Below are 17,863 nucleotides of genomic sequence, written 5' to 3'. Positions count from 1 at the left end.
TCAACTTCATAACCTCCTCTGAGGGCATAAAATCTGTATTTCTTCTCCCCAACTTCTGCAGTTTTAAAGGAGCTACTTCCTCCAGGCTACTATCCAAAATGTTATCCCATATCCTCACCTACTCTGGAAAATCGATGTTTATAAAATCAATTTCTCCTAGACTTACCTTCAATTTACTTCTAAATTTATCTCCATCTACAAAGCTTCTCCCTATTTTTAGTCTCTTATCTGTCTTAATCAATTTCTCCCCCTTAGGTTGTCTCAAACAGACCAGATAATGATCTGTTCAAGGCAATATGTTATGTTATGCTACATTAATCAGGTTTTCTATTTCACCTTTACCTATTCAGTTCAAGGTCATATTACATTACAAGAGATTAGGACAGTTACCCAGGAAATTATAATGGACAGTTTGACACGGACATTCAATAGAGTTGCTAGAACAGGTAGAGCAGTATAGTTATTAATACATTTAGGTCATAGTTACAAATGCATAGTTACAAGTTTAAGTAAGTCATCTTTGGCTCATAGTTATGTCCCAGGAGTTGAACTGAACAGTTTAGAAATGAACTTTTATAATTACCATTTCAGTTACTTCCGGGTTGGCTCCCTGACTTGGTACAGGAATGCTTTTAAAAAGTTTTCTAAACCTGAGATATTGGTCACAAGATCTTAGTGTAAGTGGTAGATGATTCCAGCATTTTGCTAATTGATATTGGATGGATAAGGTAATTTGCCCTGTAGACTTTTGTGAATACCCTCCTGGAAAGAGGGTAAAAAAAAAAAAAAAATAGTAAAGATGAAACTTAATCCCTCTCTAAACCTCAATCCAGTGGGAACTCACAGAGAAAAAGGGGAGAGCTGATTATAAACAATTGCTCCCACTTCTGAGTGTGATGTTATAGTATTATTACTGAAAGCTGATAGATCAAAGATGCCCAATATAATTTAAAAATGTATATACCGTCTAGAATCTAAACGGTTTCCAATAACAAACATTCATAAAATAAAACCATGACAGCATATAGACTTTTGCATGATCCTTCGCTACCTTATCATTCAGAACATACTATCTGAATACCCAATACACTACAGCATCGGAGTTTTCCCCTGTCACATACTACATATAGGAATCAACAAACAGTCGTGTCTTTAATAATTTCTTGAAGATGACACAGTCAATACATAATCTTAAGTGTCCAGGGAGGGCATTCCACAAGGACACACCAGCAATTGAAAACACTTTTATTTCCGTAGTTGCTGTTAATTTCATAGTAATATAGTAGATGATGACAGATAAAGACCCAAATGGTCCATCTAGTCTGCCCAATTTGATTCAATCTAAAAATTTGTTGATTTTTTTTTTTCTTAGCTATTTCTGGCCATGAATCCAAAACTCTGCCTGGTACTGTTCTTAGGTTCCAACTACTGAAGTGTCCGTCAAAGCTCACTCTTGACCTTAATGCCCTTTTAGGTCTATAGATCTCCCATAGCATGTGAAAACAGGCTGGGGCCCTCACAATTCTTGGAATTTTGTTGTATCATTTATATTTTAATAATTGTTTACTCAGGTACTTTAGCTAGATTGTGAGCCTTTGGGACAAATAGGGAAGTTCTAAGTACCTGAATTTTATTGTAAAATGCTTAGATCTGTAATATGCTTAAGCAGTATATCAAATGTTAATAAAACATAAACATACTTTATAATGTACCCTCTGTAGTTGTTTCAAAACAGGAGAAATGTGTGTCATTCTTGGAGTACCAGTGATCAACCTAGCAACTGAATTCATCATCAACTGTAAAGCCTTATACTTAGTTTTGATCAAACCAAGATAGAGTGAATTACAGTAGTCCAATTTCGGTAAAATTAGACCTTGTACAACCATCCTGAAATCATAAGATATTAGCATCAGTTTTAGTCTATATAAGGTGCGCAATTGTACATACTCCCCTGAATGGTTTTCAAAATCTGCTTTCCCATTGTGAGTGCAGAATCTAGGCTGATCCCCAATATTGTCATTTCCTGTTTTACTACTGCTTGGGCCCCTAACACATTTAAACAATCCACACGATTTTGATTATATGATAATAATTTATTATTCTAATTAAAATTGAAGGGTTACATACCACAATATCCTCTTCCCTACCCAAACAACACATCCAAAATATGTCCTTTTGAGTGATTGCAAACCTCACCACCTGATGTAACTCATAACTCTCCATTTATTGAACTATAATTTGAGCTCTTAAATAGGATAGGTCATCTACATGTAGATTAAAATCTCTGCAAACCCAAAATGAGGAAAAATTCAGATTAATTTCTGCAATCAAATTCACAATATCCACCCATCCTTCTATATCAGGGGTGTCAAACTCAATCACATAAGGGGCCGAAATCTAAAACATACACTAAGGGCTACTTTTACAAAGGTGCGCTAAGCGTTTTAGCACGAGCAAAATATCATGCACGCTAACCACGAGCTAAATGCTAATGTGTGCATGTTAGTCTATGGATGCATTAGCGGTTAGCGTGCGCATATATTTAGCATGCGCTAAAATGCATAGCACACCTTAGTAAAATAGGGGTAAGTCGTGGGCCAAATTTTTTATTAAGATACTTAGGGGTTCTTTTATTAAGGTACACTAACCGATTTAGCATGCGCTAAAGATTAGCACGTGCTAAGTTCGCACCTTAATAAAGGGAACCCTTAGTCTTAGTAGAAGTATAGGGTTACAACCTCTCCAACCCCACGCCGGCTCAAGACTTTTCCTCCTTCTTTTAGGTCCTAAACATAGAAACATAGAAACATAGAAATAGACGGCAGATAAGGGCCCACGGCCCATCTAGTCTGCCCACCCTAATGTCCCTCCCCTACCTTTGCCCTGTGAATAGATCCCATGTGCCGATCCCATTTGGCCTTAAAATCAGGCACGCTGCTGGCCTCAATCACCTGTAGTGGAAGACTATTCCAGCGATCAACCACTTTTTCAGTGAAAAAGAATTTCCTGGTGTCACCTCGTAGTTTCCCGCCCCTGATTTTCGACGGATGCCCTCTTGTTGTCGTGGGACCCTTGAAAAAGAAGATATCTTCCTCCGCCTCGATGCGGCCCGTAAGATACTTGAACGTCTCAATCATGTCTCCCCTCTCTCTGCGCTCCTCGAGCGAGTATAGCTGTAATTTGTCAAGCCATTTTTCGTATGGAAGATCCTTGAGTCCCGAGACCATCCGGGTGGCCATTCTTTGCACCGACTCCAGTCTCAGCACATCCTTGCGATAATGCGGCCTCCAGAATTGCACACAGTATTCCAGGTGGGGCCTCACCACGGATCTATACAATGGCATAATGACTTCCGCCTTACGACTGACGAAACCCCTTCGTATGCAGCCCATGATTTGTCTTGCCTTGGACGAAGCCTGCTCCACTTGATTGGCAGACTTCATGTCCTCACTGACGATTACCCCCAAGTCTCGTTCTGCTACCGTTTTTGCTAGGATCTCGCCATTAAGGGTATAAGATTTGCATGGATTTTGGCTGCCCAGGTGCATAACTTTGCATTTTTTGGCATTGAAGTTAAGTTGCCATGTCCTAGACCAGGGGTGTCAAAGTCCCTCCTCGAGGGCCGGAATCCAGTCGGGTTTTCTGGATTTCCCCAATGAATATGCATTGAAAGCAGTGCATGCAAATAGATCTCATGCAGATTCATTGGGGAAATCCTGAAAACCCGACTGGATTCTGGCCCTCGAGGACCGACTTTGACACCTGTGTCCTAGACCATCGCTCCAGTAGGAGTAGGTCGTGCATCATGTTGTCGGGCATTGAATCTTCTGTTGTGCATTTGCCCACTACATTACTCAGTTTGGCGTCATCGGCGAATAATGTTATTTTACCTCGAAGCCCTTCTGCCAAGTCTCTTATAAAGATGTTGAATAGGATTGGGCCCAAGACTGAGCCCTGTGGTACTCCACTAATCACCTCCGTCATTTCGGAGGGGGTGCCGTTCACCACCACCCTTTGGAGCCTACCTCCAAGCCAGCTCCCAACCCATTTCGTCAATGTGTCTAACACCAGCTCTGGCAGGAAACACATTTCATATCTGACACATTGTAATCACAAAACAGAAAATAAAATTATTTTTACTACCTTTTGTTGTCTGGTCATTATTCAAATCATGTTGGTCCCAGGCTCTGGTTGTCTTCTGATAACTCGCTTGCCAGGGTCTCCTGCCCATTTGTCGTTTCCTTCTTTCTCCATGCTAACCATCCAACTTCTATCTCTGTCCTCCCCTTCCGTTTCCCTTCCCTTCCCTCCCCCGGAAGTCTGGCTTCTTTTCTTTTTTCATCCCCGCAGCGGCAGCGATGGACCCAACCATCCCCAGACCCATCTCTCCTTTTCTCAACTACCCTTTCATCCAGCATCTTTCCCCACCACCCCAGGGTCCACCATCTCTCCCTTTCTCTTCCCAACTACCCTCCTATCCAGTATCTCTATCCCCCCTCCACACCATCCCTTGTGTCCAACTTTTCTCACTTTATGTTCCTTCCCTCTCTCCATCCCATTGTCCACAATCTCTCTTCCTCTCCTCTGTTTTTAGACCCATTATTTCTTCCCTTCCTCCCACCCTCAGTCCAGCATAAGCACATCTCTTTGGACCCCTCCTTCCCCCTCTCTGTGTACTTCTACACCAGGGCCAGCCCCAACAGCCTGCATGTTTTCCCCCTGCTTTCTAGCATCTTCTGGCTTCCTGGTCTCACCTTCAAAGCAGCCTGCAGAGGATCGCTGGTTGACTGTAGCGATCCTAGTAGGCTACCATCGGCCTCTGTAGCATGTTCCCTCTGCCACAATCCTGCCCCTCCTCCTTGGAGTCATCCTGGACCGATGCCTGACTTTTGAAGACCATACTAATGCTCAGGTTAAAAAATGCTTTGGCAGGTGTTGCTGGGGCATGCTTATGACATAGCTGGTCATTACTATTCAGCATTAAAGCAGTGGTTAGAATTCTAAATAAAGGCATAGAAGTAGGCAACCTGCAAATTCTGAACAAAGCAACAGCTATGACTCTAGCCACCGTGCTGGGCAGACTAGATGCACCATGTTGGTCCTTATCTGCCATCTGTTACTGTGTTCAGTTTAATCACCTAATCAGTCTCACAAATAGGCGTCCCAAATCTCTTCAGCTTAATTTTGCTAGGCTAGATTTAGGAAAAAATTTAGTTGAAAGCCTAGGGGTTGATATTTAGTTTTGCAACTCAAACTCTGGCTGAGGGAACAGATAAGAATACACATGTCATTAACAGATCGATGGGGAAAGAAACTTACCAGTGCTTGTTGCACCTCTTCTCAGTCTCTATGAACTCCCTCCATATGCGATCCTGTTGGACAATGTCATCATCATTTCCTTTCTTCTCCTGTACTCTCTGGGCTGCAGTCCTGGGCTGGGATGCTCTCCCATATGCTAGGCTGAAATAAGAAGAGGAGACTGAGTCCAGCTTGAAGGGAGGAGTGTCTGGCTGCAGCAGCTGGTGTCCTGCAGAAATGATTGTCTGGAAAGAGGCTGGACTGCTCTCCATTGTACACTTCTCCAAAGCTTTGCTTTCCCTTTGCTCCCTAGGACTTCAAGAGCTTTTCCAGAACCCACAGTTCTACGACAAATGAAGGAGTTATGCAAAATTAAAGGTGTTCAATTTCATCAGTGATGTGCACACCCAGTGCGCAATGGAGAAAAATGACTATTGTAAAACTTCTATAATATTTTAAGATTGCATCTGTATTCCTGAGAAACCATGCCAGATAATAATGAGCTTGCAGTCATGCTTGGATATGTTTTCATTCTTAACCGATTTCAACAAAACACCAGCAGAGCAACATTTTCTTAATGTGTTTACTGTCTCCAATGGAAACCAGACTTGCTGCTGCTGTCTCCCCCGGGGTGCCTGAATATTTACAACCAGGAAGAAAGAGAGGCTTACAGCCACAAGGAAGGAAAGGGGAATATACAAGAGCAAAAGAATATTCGTACTTATTCATGTATCATTTACCTTGTATGTCCTACAGTACAGGGAAGATTCTGTATATACAAACTGTAATATTGAAAAATACATGAAATTAACTATATAAGCAATACTTATTTATTTAATTTATATCTAGATGGTTTCCATATAAATATACATAACAAGAAAACAATAAAAATTCTTAATAGAATGATGCCAATAGCCTCAGAGACAAAATTTCCATCATCCTAGTAAATAACAGAAGAACAAATAATGAACTTGGGCCCCTTTATTTAAGCCACGCTAGGGGTTTTTTATCACCGGCCGCTGTAGTAAAAGCTCCGCCGCTCAAAGTATTTTTGTGAGCATTGAAGCTTTTTACTGCAGGGACTGATGATAAAATCCTTAACGCGACTTGGTAAAAGGGGGCCTTAATGAACAAATGCATTGTCTGTAAAATAGTCTTTTGTAGGTGTCAAAAGTTAGGCGCACTCTATATATGCCAGGGTTTTCTTAGCCTAAATACTGGTGTCTAAGTCCAATTTAGGCACCTAAACGCAAACATGGCCAAGATCTACCATTAACCATGCCCACTTTCTGGTAACATAAGAACAGTCTTACTGGGTCAGACAAATGATCCATCAAGCCCAGTAGCCCGTTCTCACTAGTACCTGGCCAAAACCCAAAGAATAGCAACATTCCATGCTACTAATCCAGGGCAAGCAGTGGCTTCCCCCATGTCATTCTCAATAACAGACTATGGACTTTTCTTCCAGGAATTTGTTCAAACCTTTCTTAAAACCAGCTACGCTATCCGCTCTTACCACATCCCCTGGCAACGCGTTCCAGAGGTTAACTATTCTCTGAGTGAAAAAAAAATTTCCTCCTATTAATTTTAAAAAGTATTTCCCTGTAAGTTCATTGAGTGTTTCCTAGTCTTTGTAATTTTTGACGGAGTGAAAAATCGATCCACTTGTACCTGTTCTACTCCACTCAGGATTTTGTAGACTTCAATCATATCTCCCCTCAGCCGTCTCTTTTCCAAGCTGAAGAGCCCTAACCGTTTTAGTCTTTCCTCATACGAGAGGAGTTACATCCCCTTGACCATCTTGGTTGCTCTTCTTTGAACCTTTTCTAGAGCCACTATATCTTTCTTGAGATAAGGAGACCAGAATTGAACGCAATACTCCAGATGAGGTCACACCATGGAGCGATACAGGGGCATTATAATATTCTTAGTCCTGTTAACTATCCCTTTTAAAATAATTCCTAGCATCCTGTTTGCTTTTTTGGCCGCCGCCACACATTGGGCAAAAGGTTTCATCGCATTGTCCACAATGATACCCAGATCCTTTTCTTGGGCGCTAACCCTAAGGTGGACCCTTGGGCTAGGCACCTACCCAAAAGCTGTAGACGCCTACCGAGCTAGGTGCCTACCACCTAATTAATCTTAATTTTTGCCAAATAATTTGCTTGTTATTGCTCATTAATGGCATTGATTAGGCTAATTAAAAAATTAAGGACTCCTTCTATCAAGCAGCGGTAGATCCTTTTATCATGGGCTGGCAAGGTAAATGCTCTGACACTCATTCAATTCCTATGAGAGTCAGAGCATTTACCTCACTGGTAACTGGTGAAAGGCTCTACCATTGCTTGATAAAAGGAGCCCTAAGTTAGGCATCTAAATTGGCTTGGTGCACCGATCTAGGTGCCTAACTTCAGGCACCATTTATAAAATCTGGGCCTTAATGTGTTTGATTCTGATGCACTTGTATAGCGCATTACACTACACAATACAACACAAACACATATCTCTGGCATTTAGGTATCAGTACATACATGAGTTCTATGGCTGGGCTATGTGCTCATGTCTAACTACATAGGTGCATATATACCTTGTCATGCTAGTATTAGGTAAAGGAAAGTAGGCACCTTCCTTTGTAACCTAGTGGTAAGAACTGTTGCCTCAGCACCCTGAGGGTGTGGGTTTAATCCCAATGCTGCTCATTTCGCTTCATAAAGGTGATTAATAAACCCTAATAATAATAGAATAGGTGCCACAAGGGTACTCTAAAAATGGCAAATAAAGAAGCTGAACTGGATTTTAATCTGGAATTGCAGCACCAGAAAAAGAAGGCAGCTGCTCTTAAGGCCCAAGCCAAGGTCCTTGGATCAGACACAGATTAGGAAGGTGAAGGAGCCAGACCAGCCATATAACCTCAGAGGATCCTGCTCTGAACACTAGTGACTATCCCATCTTACTTTATGTATCAGAGCATGCCAGTTCACATTCACAACTTGACCCAGAAGAGATAACATATGCTGAAGAAATGTAGCCTTCTCCTCAAGTAGATTCCATGATTGAAAAAGTCTGTCTTTTGCACATGAACCATGGACATTAATTGCTATTATAGTGATCTACAAGCCCACATGTATATGGATGCAGTTGGCTCATGATCCAGGCAGGTAAATAAAAAGATATATACAACCTCATACACAAAACAGAACAGCGAGACTGATGTCAGCTTATGCTTGATGTATCAGAATTGACAAATATCTGAACCCAAAGTCAGAAGGCAATCTAGAATATATTATAACACAAGAAACCCCATATATCTGCACACAAAGACACACGTGTTATCCATAATGCCCATACTTTTTGACTTTCCTCCCACAACCAAGAAGGTAGAAGATCCAGACAGGCAGTGTTTACTTCAGAAACCTCACCCTTTAAGGTAATATCATGGGCTTAGAAAGAAACCTTTGTCTGAAAGCAAGGACTTTCACTTTTTATTTTTTAAATTATTTAATAATTTTAATACAATAATCTCAATATAGCACACAATTAACACTAAATATAATTCATAAGCTTAATAAACTAATAAGAATAATACATCTTATCTATACTATAATTAAAACAATCCCATTCCCTACCTCGCTCACCCACCCCCTCCCAGGAGACCTGGCTTCCAGAACCATAAGGGTAGGATAATTCTTTCATAGAGCTTCTTTTTCCAATTCAATATAACTCTCCCATATATCATAAAATTTTGCCCATTGGTTAGTTAAAAGGGCCAAAAGTCTATATTTTTCACACACTATTCCTAAACGTTCCCTCATATCTCTTAAAGTAGGTATTTTAGCATACACCATTGCTGAGCTAGTGTCAATCTAGCAGCTATAAATGCCAAGTCCAAAAGTTTAGATTGAGAAAGTGTTAAACCTTCTATTCTTACTCCCAACAATGCCCTTTCAGCATTCAGCTTAAGTGGAGTCTGAATTAATCTGCTTACAACTCAAAAACTTGCTCCCAAAACTTCTGGACCCTTTGACACTCCCACCACATATGATAGAATGTACCTCTTTCACCACATCCTTTCCAACAAGCAAGGACTTTCTCAAGGTATATGAGATCTGCTGTAGATGCTGTTCTTCATCAAACCAGCTCACTGAAGACTGCAAGGTATGATAGCAAAAATATGGCACTGCTCCACACCCAGATTTCAAAAACAGAGGCCTCTACCCCTGTGTTAAAATATGGCAAGGCAGCATCAGACCATATCTACCTTTATAACATTTATAAAATGTAATCAGAGAACAAGATTGAAATTCCTACACCAGAAGGTGCTATCCTGAAATCAGACGTGATCCCGGAGGATTGGAAGATAACCAATGTTATGCCCATCAGTTCCGGGGAAAATGGTGGAAGCACTGATAAAAGATAGCATCGAGGAGCATCTAGAAAGGAATAAAATTTTGATAACAAGCCGACATGGCTTCTACAAGGGAAGATTGTGCCTGACAAACTTATTGCACTTCTTTGAAGGAATTGACAAACGGATGGACAAAGGGGACCCCATAAACATTGTATACTTAGACTTCGGAAACTGAAGAACCATGGGATGGAAGGAGATGTACACAGATGGATCAAGAATTGGTTGGCAGGTAGGAAGCAGAGGGTAGGAGTGAAGGGCCACTACTCGGACTGGAGGAGGGTCACGAGTGGTGTTCTGCAGGGCTCGGTGCTTGGACCACTGCTATTCAATGTATTTATAAATGATCTAGAAACAGGGACAAAGTGTGAAGTAATAAAATTCGCAGATGACACCAAACTATTTAATGGGGCTAGGACTATAGAAGACTGCAAAGATTTACAAAGGGACCTGAACAAACTAGGGGAGTGGACGACGAGATGGCAGATTAAGTTTAATGTAGAGAAATGTAAAGTCATGCACGTAGGAAACAGAAACCTGAGGTACAGCTACAGAGTACGGTTTTGGGGTTCAAGAAGGGATTGGATGATTTCCTGAAGGAAAAGAGGATAGAAGGGTATAGATAGAGGATTACTATACAGGTCCTGGACCTGATGGGCTGCTGCGTGAGCGGACTGCTGGGCATGATGGACCTCTGGTCTGACCCAGCAGAAGCATTACTTATGTTCTTATGATGTTGGTGCATTTTTCTGAAAAGATCAGCAGGTGGCAGCAGAACATACAGAAAAAATGTAAACCAGGCCTAAGTATATAGAATAGCAATACAGTATAATATAAAATTACTGCCATAACATAAGCACTGCAGTGATCTACTGCAATTTGGACAATAATCTTTGAACAACTTTGTAAAACACAGATATTAAATTAATTATTTTTTAAATGTTTACTCAGCAACAAGTTATCTCATGTGCTTGGCTCACATTGACTTAATTTACAAGTGAGATAAGTTTAATGAAAGAAGAAAATGTTAAAAAGGAAGATTGGGTTTTAAATGCTTAACTGATGTTATAGCGCTGTACCTTGACACATTTGTAATTTTGAATTCCAAAACCCTGTTGCAAAATTAGGGTTTTGTCCTTTTTGGGACCTGGAGTAATTGTTTCAGTGTAAGCTCAGCTTGTTGTTTGCAGGGTTTAAAAAAAGATCATTTTACACCTGAAAACAGCACCACTAAGTGCTGCTAATTCAGTTGACAACTTAAGTGAACCAAATTAATCACGATCCCTTTTTTCCCCTGGACAGTTTCTCCTGTTTCTTTGAGCCTCTGGTTAAATTCAGAATGAGTACACCTGGATTCCTTCCAGAACCCTGCCAATCATGGTCCCTAAATTAAGTCACTACGGGGGTTAATACAATAGCTGGGCACCTCCAATGAGGACACATGGTAGGAGTGTATTCTAATACAGCCTTTGAATGTCCAGATTACATTATAGAATACTAGCATGACCCAAGAGGGTAATTTCCTGATTACTTTTGTACATCAGCTCCTTCTTGCTTGTTGCCCTGAGTCAAATGCTTCTTCTCCATATGAGATTGAATGGGTGCACCATGAATTAAGACCCAAGCCTGGTATGCCTCTGTGGGCATGCTGTTAAAAGTTGTTGTGCTATCAAGATGCATGACATCCGTGGGATACAAAAATCAATACAGTATGGTATTCTACGCAAGGCATGATAACATAGTCTTCCCTTATGATAGCATGGATGTGTGAATATTTCCAGACCTTAGCCTGGAGACTGAAGCATAGAAAGGAACTGTGGACCTATAAGAAGGGGGCTTCAAGACAAGAGTTTTTAGGTAACTTTTATGAGGGGACAGGCGGGGACAGAGGGGATTCCTCACAGGGACGGATGGGATTCCTCGTGGGGATGGGCAGGGATGGGTGGGGATGGAGGGGTCAGGTGGGGACGGATGGGATTTCTGCCCCCGCACAACTCTCTAGTCCAAATGCTGCAATCCCAAAAATGGTTAAAGCACAGAGCAGCAGTGAAAAGCCAGGAGATACTGTAGAGGTCTTACAAGCCCTTCATAAAAGTGGCAGAAATTCAGATATTTATTAAAAATCAGGAGAAAAACAGCATTCCCTAAAGCTGTTGGAGATACAGTGCTTGGAATATCAGTTATGGAACATGATAATAAACCGGACAAACTATTAGCCCAGATCCTGAAAAAAACCCAAAGGGATTCTAGGTGGGTGAAACACCTGAAAGGGCCTAGAGGTCAAACTTTGGTCATCAATGAGGATATAGCAGCAGAGTTTGGGAAATTTTATAAATCCCTTTACACTTCTGAGCAATCCTTCTCCACAGAGGCTATAGATACCTATTTTGCTGGGATAAACCTCTCATGTATCTCACAACAGGATTCTCATTGGTTTAATAGAGATATACAGAAAGCCTGCAGGAGGAGATGGATATCCTGTAGAATTCTACAGTATAAAGGAATGGTTGATCATGTCACACATTTTCTAACCCATCTGTGTAATGGGGTGTTATACGGCACTCCTTTACCCAAAAGTATGTATGAAGCACAGGTATAGTTCTCCCCAAACCTGTTAAGGATCCCTCTAGCTATGTTAGTTACAGACCCATTGGTCTCCTCAACACCGATATGAAAATGTTTGCAAAAATCTTTGCATCTCGCTGCCTAAAATAGTATACTGGGATCAAACTGAGTTTAAGGGTAGGGCACTGGGGGCTTAATTGATAAAATTCAAAGGGATAAAATTATGGCTTTGTGCATTGTTATTGATGCTGAAAAGGCATTTGATAGAACAGAATGGAGCTTTTTATTCAGAGCTATGGAGAAAGTAGTATTGGGAGGTTATCACACCGCTCTGAGTCAAACCTTGGTGAAAGGGGATATATCAACTCCTTGCCAGTTAGGCAGAGGGGATTGACAGGGTTGTTTTATGTTACCTTTATTGTTTATGTTAGCAATAGAAACCCTAGCGTAGCTCACCCGTCAGAGTCCTACGATTACATCAACACAGGCTGGTAAAGTAGACCAGAAAGTTCTTTTACCTGCAGATAATACTTTGTTCTTTATCAAAGATCCAAAACATTGTTATGTTCTCTCTTGGAGGAGTTGGATTACTTTGACCAATATTCAGGTTATAAAGTTAATAAAGATACAAATCATTTCTGTTTAATACCTTCCTTGCAGATTTGTTGGGTTCCTTTCCATTCTAAGTTAATACTTCAAGTTTCCAATACCTTGGAATGCGTTTGTCAGCAAACATACAGGATTTATATACAAGCTTTTGAGAATCCTTGGATTCCCAGTGGAAACTTATGCTTACTTAGGGGGTAGGATAGCTTTTAAAATGATGGTTCTCCCCAGATTTAATTTCTTTTCTTATCTACCCAATTGCCTCTATCAATCCCTAACAGTAAATTTCATCAATGGGATAAAGTGCTTAGAAAGTTTATTTCGAATGGGAAAAGGCTGAGAATTAAGTCTACACAGATTATGTAGAGCTGAAGGGGGCATGAATTTCCCCCAGTTGTGGCAATATTATAGGGCATCTCACAACTATCCAAGCTTTCTTATTAGCTGGGCCAACTTCAAACCTCCATCATTGGCATAGAAAACTCACCCTCTACCACTTAAATAAATAATTATTATTATATTTTTACCTTTTAATTTCATTCATTCTTTAATTATTTTTCAAAAAAATATTTTATCAAAGTCTTTCACTAAATTTTGACCGCATTAATTCATTATCCACGTGCAGCGAACTATGATTCTTCTACTCTTTTTAACTCTTATTTTTTCAATATATTCTTTCTTGGCCTTAATCATACACTATGTTAAACTTTATCTCTTTTATTTTTATGTTCTTTTAAAGTGTATGTTCCCCCCAAAAATCTTACCTTAAAAGCGCTGCTGCTATCAAAAGTGTTCTCTCTGCCGCTTGCTCTTTCTGTGCAAGAAATTTTTTATAATCCCCTCCCTTTCTCCCACGGAATACCCTATCTAAAATCATAACTCTCCAGCCCATAAAATTATGTTGAAATCAACTACAATGATTTGCCAAAGAAGGTCCCATATGCTGCCCGGCTAAGTTACTTCTATCTACAGTCAATCTTACATTTAAGGATCCTTTTACTAGGCTGCGCTAGTGGTTTTAGCGTGCGCTACAATGCTGTGCACGCTAGACGCTAACGCCTCCATAGAGCTGGCGTTAGTTTTTCGGCATAGCATGGGGGTTAGAGCGTGCTAATTTGCAGTGCGCTCTAAAAACGCTACCGCAGCTTAGTAAAAGGAGCCCTTAATCTTCTTGATGTTTGTCCAATATAAATCTTGTTATAAGGGCATATAACCCCCTCAGTTTTACAGCTAGTATCACTCATGTTTCAGTTTATAACTTCTCTTATCTCCTGGGTTTACAAAAACATCTGTTGTGTCCATCAATTCACACATTTGACAGGATCCATAAGTCCTATGTCTATTCACTGCAATTACCCTAGATAGGTCTACAGTAGGTAGTATAGATGGACATAAAATTCCTTCTCCAAAAGGATTTTCACAACATTTTTTTCCTTGGAACACACCCTCTGTTTCCAAGATCTGCCGATGCTTCCTCAAAATTCTGGAAATTTGGAAGCTATTACATGCAAACGTCAGCACACACAAATTCATCAACATCTTTAGAGCATGGACCCTGCTGAAGCAATAGCTCTCTATTGTTATAATAATTATCATTAGATAGGGTATTCCATGAGAGAACAGGAGGGGATTATAAAAATTTTCTTGCACAGAAAGAACCATGATGGATTTAATAAATTGAAAACAATAGAACTGATGGGTTTAAATATTAAACGCTGAATGGCAACATTTTTTCTAATTGGAGAACTTTTGTGAACGGATGAATTTATGTGTTACGTGGCAGTCATTCTTTGGCTGGTTCCCCTGCCAGTATCTATAAAGTGCGTCAGTGCCATTTTGAATCGTTCTGTTCAGAAGCTGTGAATGTTGTTCTATTGGTAATATATTTAAAAAGAAGGGTTGACAGAAGTGGGATGTTTGGAAATCTTAATGAGAAGTTGAAATATCTACTGTTATGATTACAGAATAAGAAACGTTGATGGTAATTCCCTGACACAGTGGTAGTGTTGCTGCGAAACGCAGACCACATTGGAGTATCACAAGAAGCAGAGAAAATACTTTTAATAGCAGCAACACTAAAGTTTCCACTTTTAAGAAAAGGGTTTTTTTGGCAACATACACTTTAAAAGAATGTAAATATAGAGGAGATAAAGTTTAATATAGTGTATGATTAAGGCCACGAAAGAACATATTGAAAAAATAAGAGTAAAATACAGTAGAAGATAACTGGATTTTAAAAAATAGTTTGCTGCACATGGATAATGAATTAATGCTGTTCTTTTGGTCAAGATTTAGTGAAAGACATTGATAAAAACTTTTTTTTGGGGGGGGAGAAAAATAATTACAGAATTAACAAAATTATTATTTTATCTTTATTTTTTTAAAGTGATGGATGGGGAGGTTTTTATGCCGATGATGGAGGTTTGAAGTTGGCCCAGGAAATAAGAAAACTTGAATAGCTGTGGCCGATAATTTGGGGCTTTTTCCTATCCCACAATAGACTAAGGGCTCCTTTTACGAAGGTGCGCTAAGCGTTTTAGCGCACGCACCGGATTAGCACGCGCTATTGCGCACGCTAGCCGAAAATCTACCGCCTGCTCAAAAGGAGGCGGTAGCGGCTAGTGCGCATGGCAATTTAGCGCACGCTATTCCGCGCATTAAGGCCCTAATGCGCCTTCATAAAAGGAGCCCTAAATGACTGCATGAAAATCCTATTAGCAGGTTTGGGTTTTGAGAACTGTAGATATAATTTGTTTGGACCACTACTTCAGGGACAGTTTGGTGGAATATTATAGGGTGGCCATTCTCGCCAACTGTTTCCCTTTTTGGGCATTGAAATAGCAAAGGATAGACACAGGCTAGAGGAGAACTTATGCCCGAAGAGGAAGCTCTCTCATACATTTCATACTCAGATGCTACCTTGACTCCCCCTTTTTTCCAATTCCACTGCTTCTAACTGAGTCCTCAGACAGATAAATGATGTGATAGTGTGTTAGACGTGAGAATGACCTAGTCTCAGGGATGGCAATGAAATTTCCTCCCAGACCAAACCATTCAGGGCTGCTCTTTGCCAGCAATGCTAGCGTGTTCAAAAGCAATCATCATCCTGTCTGAAATCTCAGCATATCACCACCTCCTTTGTGTGCCAGCAATCCACCAACCTCCTACATTGTCCTTCTGCAGTGGATAAGCACAGATGTGCTCTGTTTTGCTTTCTTACTTTCAGCTGTGTTAGTATTAAACATTAGTATTGCATAAATGTAAATACAATCAAGAAGGAAAAAAAAAAAAAAAACCCCAAGCAAATCTAAGGGCTCCTTTTACTAAGCTGTGCTAGCGGTTTTAGCGTGCACTACAGTGCCGCGCGTGCTAGACGCCAACGCCTCCATAGAGATGGGGTTAGTTTTTCCGCAGAGCGCGGGGGTTAGCGCGTGCTAAAAACGCTACCGCAGCTTAGTTAAAGGAGCCTAAGTCATTGTATTTTTTGTTACGTACTGATTAACTCGTGTTATCTGCGGTAGGGATCATAGGAATAAAAGGGGGACCTGTGGCAGAAAACATATACTAATCTTTAATAAAAGATCTGCTAAGTTATCAAATATAGGCTGCGCTAGCATTTTTAGCGCTGGCTGCGGCAGTAAGACCTCCGACGCTCATAGGAATTCTATGAGCGTCGGGGTTCTTACCGCCGATGCTAAAAAAGCTATGGCGGCTTTGTAAAGGAGGCGGATACTGCCTTAACACATAGGTTTATGTAATGATTTTTACAGGTTATTATTTTCTCAGAATTGTAACCATGGGCTCCTTTTATCAAGCCACGCTAGCGGGGTTAACGCGCGTGACGTTTCATCACGCGTTAACCCCCGCGCTGGCCTAAAAACTAACGCCTGCTCAAGGGAGGCGTTAGCAGCTAGCGCAGCCGGCGGTTTAGCGCGGGTTAAACCGCTAGCGCGGCTTGATTAAAGGAGCCCCAAATGTATATGCGCCTTACATTTTTAAACAAAAAGTAAGAAAAAAAAGCGTATAGTTCATCTAGACTTGAGAGGAATGAGGCGTAATATAAGCATGAGGCCATGTAATATACAAAGTACTAATAATCATTTTTCATAGAAAAATAAGGTAGCCAGTGCTCAATATTTAGACTCACCTCTTCTGATTTTGAGATGCAAAGTTTGATTTTGTAAAGTAGGAATATGGCAGAGCCATAGCAGGCAGGAAAAGCTCTTTCCTTGCTGTGGCTGCTGTATCTTGGACACTCCTGTTGATATGTCTTCCCTCTTGGCTTGAGAAGCTAAAGAGTGACTCCGCCAAAGCTTATGCCATAGCAACCTTAGGTTTTGTTTGTCATTCAGGGAGAAGTCAGTCTGCTCTGGATTTGTACACTGCACTGTAGGAGTTTCAGAAGAGAGAACGACACGGGGACAAATTTTTCCCCTTCCCCGCGGGAACTCATTGTCCCGTCCCGGCGAATTCTTTTCCTGTCCCTGCCCCATTCCTGCAGGCTCTGTCCTTATCTGCACAAGCCTCAAACACTTTAACATCATAAGTGTTCGTGTCTTGTGCAGTTAAGGCAGAGCTTGCAGGAATGGGAAAGGGACAGCGACAAAACTCACGGGGACAGGTTGGGGAAAAAAATTGTCCCCGTGTATTTCAGAATACGTGCATTTTGTTTAAAGGAAATATTCCTCTGATTGAAAAATACTTCTGATTAACTGGAACAATACCTAAACTTGTGTTCAGCACCAGTGGTGTACCTAGCATAAGTGACACCTGGGGCCCATCATTTTTTGGCACCCCCCCATCTGTACGAAAAACATGAATTTTAGTAACAAGCCACACATCACACATGAGTACCTAGGAAAAGGCAGCATCTTACATATTGCAGTGTGCAGTACAACATCAATACACCCATTGTAAACCAGACTAGTACAGATCAATCCTACACTGTCAATCCTAACAGAAAACCATGACTTTCGAACACACAGAACA

The 17,863-nt window shown here is 40.8% G+C and overlaps 1 protein-coding gene across 2 annotated transcripts in view; it reads right to left on the bottom strand.

Annotated features, from left to right (window-relative positions):
• Window positions 1-17,120, bottom strand: part of C3H2orf50 (chromosome 3 C2orf50 homolog) — a 29,740-nt gene extending 12,620 nt beyond the window's left edge. Inside the window, exons 1-2 of one of the 2 annotated variants that reach the window (XM_033939972.1) lie at window positions 17,022-17,120; window positions 5,320-5,460 (exon numbers count right to left, since the gene is read on the bottom strand). In XM_033939972.1, the coding sequence (XP_033795863.1) occupies window positions 5,320-5,460; window positions 17,022-17,080 (200 nt within the window). In that variant the 5' untranslated portion in view covers window positions 17,081-17,120. Of the gene's footprint in view, window positions 1-5,319; window positions 5,836-17,021 lie in introns of those variants that run through there. The other variant, XM_033939971.1, reaches the window with a different exon arrangement.
• Between the last annotated feature and the right edge of the window lie 743 nt (window positions 17,121-17,863).

This window comes from Geotrypetes seraphini, chromosome 3 (genome assembly GCF_902459505.1).
Source record: "Geotrypetes seraphini chromosome 3, aGeoSer1.1, whole genome shotgun sequence".
NCBI classification, from domain to species: Eukaryota; Metazoa; Chordata; class Amphibia; order Gymnophiona; family Dermophiidae; genus Geotrypetes; species Geotrypetes seraphini.
The sequence above is the reverse complement of the archived record's forward strand: the minus strand, read 5'-3'. Positions and strand labels throughout refer to the sequence as shown.